At 46.3% G+C, this 14,385-nt stretch overlaps 1 protein-coding gene across 1 annotated transcript in view; it reads right to left on the reverse strand.

Annotated features, from left to right (window-relative positions):
• The window catches only part of cpne4a (copine IVa), a 73,353-nt gene that overhangs the window by 15,595 nt on the left and 43,373 nt on the right, over window positions 1-14,385 (reverse strand). The window contains exons 8-9 of the mRNA XM_040117841.1: window positions 8,546-8,644; window positions 1,603-1,689 (exon numbers count right to left, since the gene is read on the reverse strand). Of these exons, the coding sequence (XP_039973775.1) occupies window positions 1,603-1,689; window positions 8,546-8,644 (186 nt within the window). The remainder of the gene's footprint in view (window positions 1-1,602; window positions 1,690-8,545; window positions 8,645-14,385) is intronic.

Genomic DNA, 14,385 nt, shown 5'->3' on the forward strand with positions numbered 1-14,385 from the left:
AGATTCAGCTCAGACTGTCTGGCTGCAAGACTATATAGGCTGGTGGCAGGCAGCCAGTCTTCCTGCCTTCCACCCTGCTTAGTTTAGTTGTGTTTAGATTGTCCCTAGGTTCATTTCCCTTTTGCTCAAGTAAACTTTTGAATGCAGGATTTAAGGTGTTTTTACACCGTGGTATATCTACTTTTCCTTAAGTAAAGGATCTGAGTGCTTCCTCCACCACTGCCTGTGTTGCATCTCTCATCTCTCTGTCAAAAAGGCAGAAAAATGTCCCCAAACAAAAGACTCTGTCCAGACAGATTCTATCAGGGGACATGTCACAGTTATTTGTGTGAAAAAAGGCATAAGGTTTTTGAGTCAAATTCTATGAAAGCTTGTTAATCAAAGGGGAGAAATGATTGGGTTTACATCAGCGCTGCAACAGTTAGTCAATGAATTGATTTGTTCACTGAAAGAAAATGAATCTGTCATTTTAAGGGCGAAAACGCCAAACATTCCACAGTTCCAGCTCATTTCAAATGGGAGCATTTGCTGTTTTTCATATCACAGTAAACAGAATATTTGTAGGTTTTCAGTCTGTCGGACGTCTGAGGACGACACCTCAGGTTCTGGGGAACTGTGAGTGGCATTTTTTTACTCTTTTTAGGTCTAAATTTTACAGACTCTAGACTATAAAGGCATTTTGTGATTTGGGGTTGTATAAATAAACTTTATCTTTGCAGACGGCGGAAGCAACCTGTAACACGTACAATTTAACATTACAATTTTTCACAAGAAATGTGAACTTATCCTTGGACTTAGTGGAAGAAGGGTCAAAACATGCCTAGCAGATTCAAGGACCCTGACTGTGGTTATACAGCCACAAGATAAAGTACTGAAAAGATGAACGGGGCCCCTGCCTCTGCTCGGGGCCCCTGGCTCCCTGAGCGTGGCCCTGCTGCTCTGACACAATGAGATCACGGTGAAACTACCTGTAGCTGAGCTCAGCTGACATGAGGGGGCAGAGCTGCGGCTGAGGACGGATGGACTCAGAGGAACGCTGCTACCTGCAGTTCATTAGTGACCGAGCTGTAAACCTGCTCTCATTCTGTCATCTCAACACTAACCCCCCCCGCTGCTAAAAACATTTGCTTTCATTTCCCGCCCCTTCTCAAACTCCTCATCCATCAAGTGTAAATTATCTCGCAGCCTCCGGAGCAGCTCAGTATTTTGTTTTCCGTGCTGTGCTACACCTCATCCTTTTCTCAAATGGCCATTAACTGGTTTTGAAGCCGGAGCTCTTCGTGTGTCAAGTGCCATCGGGCTAAATGTTATCTGGCTTTCATTTGGCGCCGGGATTTCCCCAGGCTCCCCTCGCCCGGTGTCTGAGCGCCATTCAGCATCGTCTGGCAGGAAATGTCAGGTTAGTCAGGCCGCTCAGCACCACATAATTGGTTCCTCTTACAGCCTGTCAGCCAGACACCAACACCAGCCTTCAACAAAAACAAGAGGAAGACTGAAGAAAAGCTTCTGGAAAATGAGGTTTTTCAAGCCCTAAACCAGATTGAACCTTTACAAAGACCGAAATGATGGAAAACGATAAAAAAATATGAACATGTCAGTCACCTTGCACTGGTTCAGAATGACAATCCCAGAGTTCTTGTAATTCTTCTTCTTGACTTTGTATTTGGGATTTATGCATGGCCACTGCACCTGCAACACACACACAGCTACAGTCATTATTTTCAGGTCATTAATAATAATTAATAATAAAGAAACATCCACATTTCTGTCATTTGACATCTGTCCCATGTACAGGTGGTCCCATATATGTCACTAATGGGGTCTATAAGTGGGGCCCATGTGAAGTGTCATGCTCAGGTCCGACATGGCCCCCGGTATGGGTTTGTGGGAGACAAGTGGACCCTGAGCGGGCTAAACCTGAGGCCTGTACTATGGAGCGGGATTTATGGTCAGCGAGGTAACTTCAGGTTTAACTCTGGGTTTTCAGGGTTAAGACCGTGGTTCACTTCTTACATCGCCACGGTAACTTATGCTGCACACCTGACCTGCTCCGTAGAAGGTTATGTTTGAGATGTATGTTTTGAGGTTATGTAGCTCCGCCTACTGACCAATCAGATCTCTCGGAAAATGGCGTCACCATTCGTAGAAGATCCCGTGGAGCTCGGTGAGGGTCTCTGAGGAGGACTAGAGTGCTCAGAGACCAGAAAACCCCTTTGTCTTTTCCTGATGATTTTATTAAAAGTGACCCTCATTACTGCAGAGGACCAGCTCCTCGGCAGGACTGGACCACTGTGTAGGAGCTGGTCCCCTCCTGTCTTCTTCATCTCATCTCTTTCCTGTCATTGGGTTTTTGTCTACCGAGATCATCCTACGACGGAGACTGACCGAAGCTCCGAAGCCTTGTACCTGTTGTACCTATAAGACACGACAGTCAGTCTGCTCACTGCTGTGTCCTAATGACGGGCAGGGATATTATGAGCCTGTGAACTCACACGTTCACACAGTTGCTCTTCGTCCGTAAAATATGCCGCTCTGCCGCCAGTAGACTTGACCAAGTCTGTGACTGGTCATATGCTGCGAACACGTGAACGCGCTCACCGAGTTGATAACCACCGTCGTGTGACCCCATAGCGTGGTTACGGTCGTCAGCCTCATTGAGGCCAGATAACGAAAAGAAATCCTGGGTATGCTGAACTGGCTTTGTGGTACGGGCCCCCGGTTTATCATAGGTGGAAGAAGTAACATTTCCTGAGGGTTCACAACAAAACCACCATAGAAACACCGTTACAGGTTATAGTCCTGGATTCAAACGCAAACCTGACTGTAAATGTACGGTGAGATCAGGCACAGGTTGCACAGTATGAGCATAAAAACTCACAAATGAATGATGGAGCCAGACCATGGAGAGCTTTGAAATTAAGAAGTACAATCTTAAAATATCTTCTAAAATCAACTGAAGATCGTGCAAAGAGGCTGAAATCTGAGCGTTGTGTGATCACCATTTGTTCTGGTTAGAGGTCTGACTGCAGCGTTCTGTGTAAGATGAAAGACTCGGGCAGGAACAGAGCATTTGTTCTGCTAAAAAACTGTTGTTTTGTTAACATTTAAAAGAGGCTCTGCTGTTTGAGGCTGCTCTTAAAATTCAAGGATTCAGCTGAGAGAGCGAATTTACCGGAAAACAAAATGACTGCTCCTGCTCACTAAGTATCATCATGGAACACGTTAGACCTTCAACACAGCAGAGCACCTGCCTTCCTACATCTATAAAACCAGCATGTTGCAATGTCTTGCGGATCAGTTGAGGAGCTGCTGTTTTGAACCTAATGTTGTAAGTCAAACATACAGAGCCAGGTTTCCACCCAAATGTAGCACAAATTTGAACCGAATCGGCGAAAGAAAATGCAAACAAAGTCATGTCTCCCTCCGCTGCTGCCGTGTGAACGTGAGCCGATCAACAGCCGGTGGAGCCGATTCTCCAGTCGCCGCCGTTAAACCACCACAGAAGAAGAGGACACGGCGAGACGAGGTCACTAAAAGAGCTGCAGTCAGACTCAGACGATGGAAAACCATGATGGAAATCTGACGTTTCTGCTGGTTCCATGTGTTGATGTGAGGAAGGTTCAAGTCTCCTCACGGCTCCTCACAGACCTGAGGGTTTCCTCTCTTCACGCTTCATGGGCGTCAGCGTTTCCTAAAGCGTTTGTTTCACGTTGGTTTTTATCAACTCAACAACTGTTCCACCTCAGATTACATTAGAAAACACTTTTTTTGCAATTCTTTTTTTTTTTCTTCACATTTTCAGCGTTTCCACTCAGGTTTCTATGCACATGAAAACGGGTGCGAGGAAACACACCTGTTGTGCAAAGAACAGCGACACAGTTTTACAAACTTAGTCTGGCCTCAAAACGACACACCTGTCACCCTACCTGAACGGAAACCGGGACAAGGATGATGCCGAGTTGCGCGTCACATGCTCCGTTTCTTCATCGGATCTGCTGGTTCTGCTGCTCTCAGCTCTGGTGATGAATGCATGCAGAATGGGTGACACTGATCCTGAACCAGAACGGACCGTGGTACCACTTCTTCTACTGCTGTCCAGTCTGATCATCCCTTCCAGAGTAACAGCTAGAAGGGTCCGGTTACCAGTCAGCTGGTACCCAAACAGCATGTGAAAGGTAACACTGCGCTCCATCTCTGCTGTGCCGGAGGAGCCAGAATGTGTTTGCTGGTGGATTTAAAGCTGCGTCATGTTGACTCCTGTGATCAGTTAATTGTCTGTTGACGACCTTAAATGAAATCATCTGATATTTACAGACACCAACAGAGCAGCTAAACACCACCCAGCTGCTGCTTCCAGATGAACACACTAATTATTCCTCCTCAGGTGGATACGTGTGTGTGTGTGTGTGTGTGTGTGTGTTGGATTACGTAACATCACAAAGGACTGGCTGAGACACATTATTCAGTGTAACGACAGCGGGAGCTCAAGGACGTGAGTGTTTTGCTTCGCAGTGATAATCGGTCTCCTACTGAGGAGACGATCAGCTGTTTGTAGTGTGCTCAGGTGATTTCAAAATAAAAGCCTCCAGCAGCCTAATCAGACAGTCGTCTGTCGGTGAAGCTGATCAGCGAGACAATAATTCAGCCATAACCAGATCATATAAACGCCGTGACTGAGTTATACTCCTCACTTTAAGGTCATACTCAGAGGAACGTGTGGGCATTAACACAGTCGGGTAACTTAAGGATAACCTCTCCTCGTGTTCACCGTTCATCTCTGTTGGGGTTTTCAGTCCACAGACATCAGAGGTCATTTAAAAACGAGCATCGTGGCCAGTAGTTCTGAAATAAATAAAACTCTTTTACTGGAGCAACAGGGAAACTACATCTAAGGCCCCTGAACCTTTTTATTCTATTTCCCAGAGCTGTTGATGCTTACCAACATCAATAGCTCTTTGTCCTCGGGCGCTTGCCAGATCCTGCCTGTGTTCAGCCACGGCTGCAGGGAGCCAGTTTAGATCCCTCAGACTTAAAAAGCTTCAGGTCAATTTGCAAACGGCCCTTCATTTCAAAAATCCTAGAAGAGCTGGACCAACCTCTTCAGGCACTAGATAACAGTATTGTTGAGTTTCAGTCTTGTTTGCACAAAGCTAGGCGGCACTGAAACGCTGGTCTATGTACTGTGTTATTAGTGCTTGACCTCAGTGCAGGGCAGCATTTGATGCCATTGATCCTCATCAATAGACCAAAACAGTGGGCAGGTATAACTGGAACCACTCTGGACCGGTTCTCCTCATATGTAGCCAACAGGAAACCTTTTGTTTTTGATGGACAATTTGCCTCACGAACTGCTGAAACCAAACATGGAATACCACAGGGATCAGTCTTGGGACCTGTGTTCACCCTGTGCATGTTTCCCATGGAGCAGATGATCCATCACCACAACATCACCCTCCGTAGCTATGCTGACGATACACAGCGGCGAAGGCCATTTCAACCCTCTGACACTAGCAAACTGCCCCTCCCCGCCATTTATCATAAGACTGAGGTGAGAGCAGCCTCCTGAACCTGCCTGTGGAGGAGACAAAGGTTCGGAGAGTGAACTGCAGCTTCAGCGGAGGCCTGTTAGACAGCGGCGTTAACTGAGCAAGAGTCAGTCCTTCAGCTGCCCAAACAGGCTGCTGAGGTTTCACTTTGACTCCGTTTCATGTGACTGTGGGGACCGGGTAACACGCTGCGGCACAGACTCTATTTGTGCCCGGATAGCTAGATGGATGGAGGGTGGAGGAGGATGAAAGGAGAGCTCTCTGGAGGCTTCGGCTCAGAGGGATTCCTGTTTCTGTGTCGCGGGCTGGGAGCAGACTGTCAGCTGAGAAAGGAGGCCAATAAATAAAGGCTTAACAGAAGAAGAAGAGAGGGGAGGTTTCCCAGCAGGACTCGGCAGACCGCGCTCATTGTTTCCTGTGGAGGAAGGGTGAAACTCTTCTCCTCTTCTGCTGGATAACAGCAGAATGAAGAGGAATTTCTCTCCCGTTCCAGTGAATTTACAGCGGAGGTGACTGCAGTTCATACAGATCCACTTAAACTCTAAAGTCTGTGGCTTGGAACAGCCCCTACAGCCACTGTTTTCAGCAGCATGCAAAGAGCATGTTGACTGACTGAGGACAATGAACTAAACAACAGGTATACTACTGGGTTTCCACCTCACGTTTGAGCGTTTTCAGCCTCTTTTACATGCAGACTGTGGCTCTTATTTGATTTCTTTCCCTAAGTGAAGGAGAATCTGAAGGTGGACGAGTCACTGAAACCTGTGCTGTCGTTTTATCAGCGAGTCACGTGGGATCATTACAGTGGAAATATTCAGGTCCTCATCACTGATAATGAGACAGCTGAGAGAGAGCGCCTCTGCTGAGGAGTCCACGACCCTCAGACTGTTTGTGGGTTTTCAGCCGTGTGTTGTCGTCTTCGGGGAATTCTTGAGAAAACGCGCAACCTGAGCATTTGGAAATAGACCAGCGTTAACGGACGGGGAGCATTTAATTAGTGGCTGCCTCGTTTCTGTCCAATAGCTTTTCTTTTGGACAAGCTGTGCATTCATTAGCTCCGTCTCTGCCGCCGGCGTCCGGGGTAATTACACACACTGTCTGTCTAAATAAACCCTACGGCGTTACAGCCCCAAAGGTGCATTTTTAAAGGGCAGTCACGCTGCTAATTGGCATTTTCATGGAAACCTGGAGGTGACGGACCTGATGGAGATCAGGTTGTGTCTGATTAAACCTGCTGAGGTCAAACTCTGCTGCCAACTCTGGCTTGTAGCAAAGTTAGCAGCGAGGGAGGGTAACGCCGGTCTAACGGTCAATACAAATGCCTCGCAGAGCTTTCACCGCTGATCTCTAACCAGTTTCAGCAGCAGACGAGAACCGGTTAAGGTTATAGAATGATTGTCGTCCCGGTTACAGTAATAAACACATGGTGAAGGTTATAGAGTGATCGTGGTCGTGGTTAAACTGACTATGTTTGAAACGAACGGTGGTCTCTGGGGTCAAAGTCTGGCGTTAAAGTCCAGCGTTTTGTCGGCCGGTCCAACCACCTAAACCGCCGCCTAACTTGGACTTTGTCACTTTATGACAACATCGCCTGACTCCCTCTTTTGCCACCGTCATAATAACTACAGCCACTAGAGGGCACTGGCACTTGAGCGTGAAGGTACACGTACGTCGTTTTGGGGCAGAAAAGGCCGATGCTGTTTCACACGACCACTTGATGTTGCTTAACAACAAAAGGTTGCTTGGTCATGATGCGCTGCTGCACCATCCACCTAAGGGATCGTTTTTTTTACGGGAGGACAGTCCCACCAGTCGGCATGCTGGCTCAATGGTTAGCATGCGTGTCTCCCCAGTTGAAGACTGCAGGTCCAAAACCTGGTTGGGCAAGACTCTGTGTGGAGTTTTGTTATCTAGAAACCAGGATAGCACTTATTATCTTATTTTAAGTTGTGGTTGTTACAGACATCTGGTAGCTGGACATCTGGAAAATCACCCACTGCACTGACAGCCCAGTTTCCTGCCAGTGCAGAGAAAGCTCATACCAAAATATATTTTTACTTCTTCTCAGTGGGGCATTTTTGCAGTGTAGAGACCAGCTGGTACTCTGTTTGTGAAGTCCTGCTGGGTTTCTCTTCCTGTGTATCAGCAACAGTGTGTCAGAGGAGTGTGTGTGAGCCGTGGTGTCGCTCGGTCTGACTCACTGAGCTATTAAATTGATTGTGCAGCTGAAGGAGAGGGAGAACTTTCTGTCAGAGTGAACAGATACCTTCCTCACAGAAACGATTCTCCTTCGGGAGGATTTTTCACTTTCCGGAACCCCCAGCGGAGCCGGACGCAAACGGCCACCGAACGCAGATCAACACTGAGGATTTTCTCTGTCAGCGGGAAAGCTTCTTAATGCTAAATTAAATATTACCCGGGTCTGCTGCACCTGTTCAAACAGCGTTTAAACTACATTAGACACAGGAGAAATTTGTGTTTCTAAATGTACGACCCAAAGCGTTGACAGAACCGATCATCTCCGATAACCGGGACCTGCTTTCAGCACACTGAAGGACCTGTCGGGCTACAAGTCACGTGTCCTCCAGCGGGCCACAAAGAAATGACGGTTTCACAGAAAAACTAAATAGTAATTATATAACTTCATAGACGGTTATATCTGGGCACTGGTTGCAAAACTTCTGTTATCCCATTATCTCAACATCACAAGTTAATTATCTCATTACCTTGGAATAACAGAGATGTTTTATTGTGAAAGCAAAGTAAACGTCTTACTTTTCCAAGACAACAAAAGGTTGTTTTTCTCAACATAATTATTATCCTGCTATTTTAAGAACAAACATTGTTTGGGTGTGTTTACTCCCAAAAAGGCCGTATCCTAAACTTGACTTGTCCGATGTTTGTGATACAATATGATCTCCGCCATGACCGGGCAGCTAATTATTTATGTGCATTTACCAGAAAAGTCACAAACACACACACAGAGGACAGCAGCCTACCTGTCTTCCATCGATAGCTCCCCTCATCTCTTTAAACGTGGCCTCAAATTCGCCGATGTAGTCGTGCTTCCCGTTGGAGTCCCAGTCCCACACCGTGCACTGCGTGGACAAACAAACGGAAACACTGATGAGAGACACAGACAAACATTTCAGACCTTTTAATCACCGGAGAAGTGATTCGAGTTTGCTGTTGTATTGGCAACTCTAACATTCTTTACCTTCATCACATCAGACCCACATTAACAGTCAGTTTCTGATCACTGATATGAGCAGCAGTTCAAATGAAGTTTGTTCCTCCTTTTAACTAGTCGGACTTTTCTATCCTGTTGTTGCAGATGAAGAATCGCAAGCTTTTTTTTCACCAAAATAAATCCATAAAGCTTCTGTTCATTCATTGTCTCTGGAGGATTTGCCTTGAAATAAATTGGATTTTACAGAACACTGAAAATAGAATATTCATTTTTTTTGTTTGTTTATGGGTCACAGCTGTACCAGCGCATTCAAACGCACAAATTCAGCTCTATGCCGAGCTGTTAACAGTACACGGCCAAAAGTAAGTGGACTGTACCTGACACGGGATTTGTCGCTGACGAATCAGCTGCTGACAGCTGCTGTGAATTTAAGGTTTCAAAAGCCCCACCTCCCCCCAGCATCCACGTGTATGCTCTGGGTCATGTTCACCTATGGGGAAAGCTACTGTTGTCACCCCCAGCCCATGCTGTTCTGATGCATTGCATCTTTTAAGCAAAATTTTGTAGGTCACATATTTTAGTTGCTTTACTAAAATACATGATCAGAACATCCCTTCTTTTAAACAAGAAAGGTCAAAAAGTGCCCTGTTTGCTAATTCATGCATGGCTTCATTTGATATATCCAAAAAAACTGTATCTCATGAACTAAAGCGGGGATTTTTTTTCACATTCAAACAGAACAAACTGTACTGTGACATTAATCCAAATGACTGACCTGAGGCACAAAAAATGAAAGGCAGGGAAATATAAAAAATGTGGCAGCAATGTCGTTGTTATCTGATGAAAATTCACACCACCACTTTTGTTTCTAAGCTTCCAGCGAAGGAACCTGAAGCTTCTTGAAGTTCGCGAGGACAGAAGAATGAGCTCATTTCGGCCAGAGAAGACCGACGGTTTGAAAGAGGAGTGAAAGGAGCCATCTACGTCAAACTGGAACGACCATCACTAGACGGAGGAGCTGGTCTACGACACCGCCCATCAGCCACTTACAATGCAGTCCTGAGGTCCCTCCCCAGGCAGCTGAACACCCAACCACACCATGACTCACGTGACCCCAACGACTCCCAAGGCCGTGACGAGCCTGGGACGCGGCTCCAGTCAGTCAGAACTGAAGAAGCCTTTCGGAGGAGAACCATGACCTGGATGACTGAGAGTCTTCAGTCACTTTGGTTGATATCAAATAACAATGACAATAAGTAGAACCTACGTTAAACTACACCGTGGGGCTGGCTGTGGCTTAAACTAAAGTACTGCAGGAGCCTCCACCCACATGATCAGTCCTCCCACTGGAACCAGCGGACAACTCCAACCGGCAGCACTGGGACCAGTTCCGGCAACAGAAAGTGAATAAATAACAGGGAGGACTGAATCCAGGACAGTTTGACAGAGTTCATGAAAAATAGATCGGAGGACATGAGGAAGAGACAGTCTGACGGTCTCAGAGCGAGAGAGGAAGACCACGATCTCATGAATTTACAGAGCGCGCACACACACACACACACACACACACACACACACACACACACACACACACAATCACACACACAGCCTCTTGCTCCCACTCTCATTTCTAACAGTCTGGTGAGTTTATGTTTTATATATTCATGCAGGCGTTTCACTGAGCAATTGGGCCATTTACTGTGTGTGTGTGTGTGTGGTGTGTGTGTGTGTGTGTCATAAATCCTGGTCTGTGAGGCAGAGTAGAAACCGTCATTTTTTTCATATATTATATACATACACATAACGTAAGTGCCGCTCTCTGCCGCTGTGCCTAGACCTTCCTGAACCTCCATTTCAGGGGGGTGTTTCATTCCTGGGAGACGGGTGTTGCGGCCGCGCCCGTCGTGTAACGGGGAGGCTGGTAAATTGGTTGGCCGTCTTTTCTCCCATCAGCCTGAATGGAGTCTGTGGGATGTGTGTCAGGCGTGAGCATGTATGCAAATAGGTGTGTGCGGTTGAATGGAGGCTCAGGGTCAGAGGCCAGAGCATCTCCTCTTCTTCTTCTTACTAAATCTTTGTAGTTCAGGGAAGGGCTGCCACTGTGGTTAGATGTGTTTTCTCCTGTTTATTTCAGGGGAGCACGTCATTGACTTTGATAGAATATGTTTGCTACCTTCCACCTCCCTAGTTACATTTCTCCTGCATCACGTTGTAAAGGAACACAACAATCGTCTTGACTAAAAATCTGACTCCATGGTTTCTTGGGACTCGGGGAAGATGAGGTCCCTTCATGTTGCGTCCTGGACACCACCGGACGGGGCGTAAGAACATGTATGTCCTTCACATTTTCCATGAATTGAACGCACTGTGGAGAAGCTGACACATTAACAGATAAGCTCGTAGCTTATCATGTTGCATCTAACATCCCCTATAGCAACATTTAAACATCTGTAAGCCTTCAGACTCCTCCTCAGTTTCATCATTTCACTCCGATAACATCGTCAGACTCACGATGGACAGTTTAAAACAAAGCGTTCAATTGGCTGCAGCAGAACCAGAGATGGCGTCTCTCTTATCCTCACATTCTTCTTCCCTGTCAAAACTGCTGCCTACATGCAGCTGTGCTCCCAACATCTGGAAACACAGTGAGGTGGAAAATCACTTCCGGAAAACTTTAAACCATCACGAATCTGGCTTAGACAGAAGCCTGAATATTCCCACACAGGGATCGGCATGAGAGCGCGAGTGTGTTTCGCTGCAGATCTGAATCAAAAATCTGGACATTAACATTTCTGAGCGCCTGTGTTGCGGTTTGACTCTCTGAATCATTTCTACTCCTCGGACCCAAATTCTGGTCAGTTCCAGGTTTCATGAGGAGCGTCAGACCACACGTACCGCAGCTCCTGCAGACCGACACCGGTGGTCGACCTATTTCCCAGCAGACACCTTGACTTGTCGCAGCGTGACAGGGAGCCAGCGTGACAAATACCAGGGCTCTGAAACTGAATTCAGACGTTATTCATTTAATCGCTTTTCTCCTGTGCGTTTCCTGCTGAACTCAGAGGTTTCCGTTTGCAGACTGAATTCACAGGAGTTCTGAGTGTTGGTGGTGGAAGCTGTTGCTGCTGAATTTAACGAACAAAGAACAAAGTAGAGTTGCTCATAGCTGGAAAGTAAAAGTAATTCTGGACCGTGGTTAAACTGCTCCATGAACATCAGAGAAAACAAAACAATGGTGCTAATGTTTTTATTGCACCTAAGTAATGACGTTTGGTGACCTTTAGTTTTTACTATGTAGAATAACTGAAAATACCTGTGTCAGAGCGCAGGGTCTTTAAATCGTCGGAAAAACGTTTTTGTTTTTTCTTTTAGCTCATTAAACTGGCAGCAGCTTCCAAAACCAGTTTGTTCGACCGACATCAGCAAATCAGCAAAAGACGTCTTGAATCCTCTTCTGTCAACACGGAACAAAAACATGCATTGATTTATGAACTAGTGGCAAAAGAGCATATTATGAAGATTAGTCGAGTTTTTTATAGACTGATTGATTTAAAGCTCTTTCATCAACATTTGTTGTTTTAATTCATTTGCTGCATTGAATTTAGCAGGAGACTAAGCCACGGCTGAGGACGGTAACATCAGGTAGTAAAGAAATTTCAGATTTGATGTTTAGAGGAAATGTTAACTAGATTTAGTCCTGGTTTAACGTGTGTTCACCATCTCTGAATGGGGCCCTAAACCCAACCTTTGGCCCAGAAACAACTCAGGATTAAGACTCATCTTACTGTTGACGATAACTGGTCCTCACTAACACACACACACACACACACACACACACACACACAATCACACACGCGCGCGTCAGTATGTGACAAGCGCTTTAGCAGATCAGGCGTGACCTCTTCTTTGGTTCAACATGATGAAAACATAAAAAATTCCCCCTCTGTGTCACTGTTCCTCTGCAGCAGCTCAGCGAGGAAACACTCCAGGGAAACACAAAGAGGAAAGTTCACGCTGAGAAGTAGCTTTGGAAGATTTCCGCTTGACTTATGGAACTCAGACCGTTGAAGCTTCATATTAACTTCAGCGAAGTCTTCCATCTCTTACAGCAGCCCCGTCTCTGAGAAATCACATTCATATTCAGCTCATTAGCAACAGTACAACATGTGGATTGAGTGTTGCTACTGAATGTTTCAGTAAAATGTTCACATGTTTTCTGGACAATTCGAGATCAGCTCGTAGGCTGTGTCTGGTCCATCTGGCTCCAGGTTGGAAATGCAGTTCGTCCCGAGATGATGTTCTGCTCCCCACTCTCTGGCCGGTCTCCTCTGACTGATGCTGCTCACTGGATCTTTGTTTTTGGCTCCATCCTGTCACGGACAACGTCGCTGAGGTCACATTTTGTCCTCATTCTGATGTTGGATGTGAACATTGGCTGAAGCTCCTGACCTGTACCTGCAGGATTTCACGCACTGCACCGCTGCCACGTGATTGGCTGGTTCAGGTGTGCGGGTGTTCCTGATAAAGCGATCAGGGAGCGCTCCTAACTTGACTGTATTTTCCCAATCAGACTACTAGTTGATCTTATACACAGTATATATAAGGACGTCCAGAGCTGAGAGGCCAGTTTCTATCACAGTCACCGGTGAATTCTCTTCCTTTCTCCGCTGCTTTCTTTCACATGCTTTGGTGACATACGTGTCTTTGTGTGTCAGGCCAATAAAGCTCATTAGATTTAAACTGAGAGAGGAAGGACGACGACGCGAAGAGGCTGTAATGCGAAAGTGTTGCTTCTCGTCTCCGCTCTCCCGTTAGGTGGACAGGAGTCAGGTGGGCGAGCGAGCCAGTTAGATCAGAGGGAAGATGCAGCGTGGACGGCTGTGTGTGAGGAGTTGCTTCCGTGTGCGTGCGGTACTCTATGCAACCCTTAATACGAGGGATTGACCCTTTCTGTTCGCATGTGTAAACCGAGCATCACGACAGCAGCTGTAGAAACCTTCTGCTCTTCCTTTCCACTGAGTCGCTGAAGTTTAAAGAGAACGAAGGAATCACAGCAGCTTCGCTTTCATCTACCTGAGAGTTTAAACGAGCCGTCGCACTCACAGCTTCCTTCGCTCACATCAGAGCGAAACAAAATTACACTAATTACGCAGCTCGGAGGGTTCCTCGCAGAAAACCTGCCGAAAAAACCCCCTCTGATGTCTGATCAGGTCCCCGAGTTCCTGGTTCAGGTCTCTCATTCTGAGAACAGACTCACAGTGCGGTGCAACCCCCCAAAACCTCAGGCGCTCAAAGTCACTAAACGAGGAGCTGGGTTTGACGAGAAAATAATCTCACCACACGGTCCATTTAGTAGCTGTCCTGGAGCTTTCGATCACCTCACACACCTCAGTGACCGCTGGACAAGGTTGCACCAAATCCTTCACCGCACTGTAGAGCTGCAGCAATCAGTCAAGTGATCGATTAGTTGATCGGCAGAAAAGTATCTACAGCGATTATTGATGAATCGTCACTCTTCAAGCAAAAATATCGAACATTTGCTTCTCAAATATCAGGAATGGATGCTTTTTTTTCATATAACGGTAAACTGAATATCTTTGGATGTTTGAACTGTTGGTCAAATAAAACAAACTACTCAACCTAATAACA

This window comes from Xiphias gladius, chromosome 22, assembly GCF_016859285.1.
Source record: "Xiphias gladius isolate SHS-SW01 ecotype Sanya breed wild chromosome 22, ASM1685928v1, whole genome shotgun sequence".
NCBI classification, from domain to species: domain Eukaryota; kingdom Metazoa; phylum Chordata; class Actinopteri; order Istiophoriformes; family Xiphiidae; genus Xiphias; species Xiphias gladius.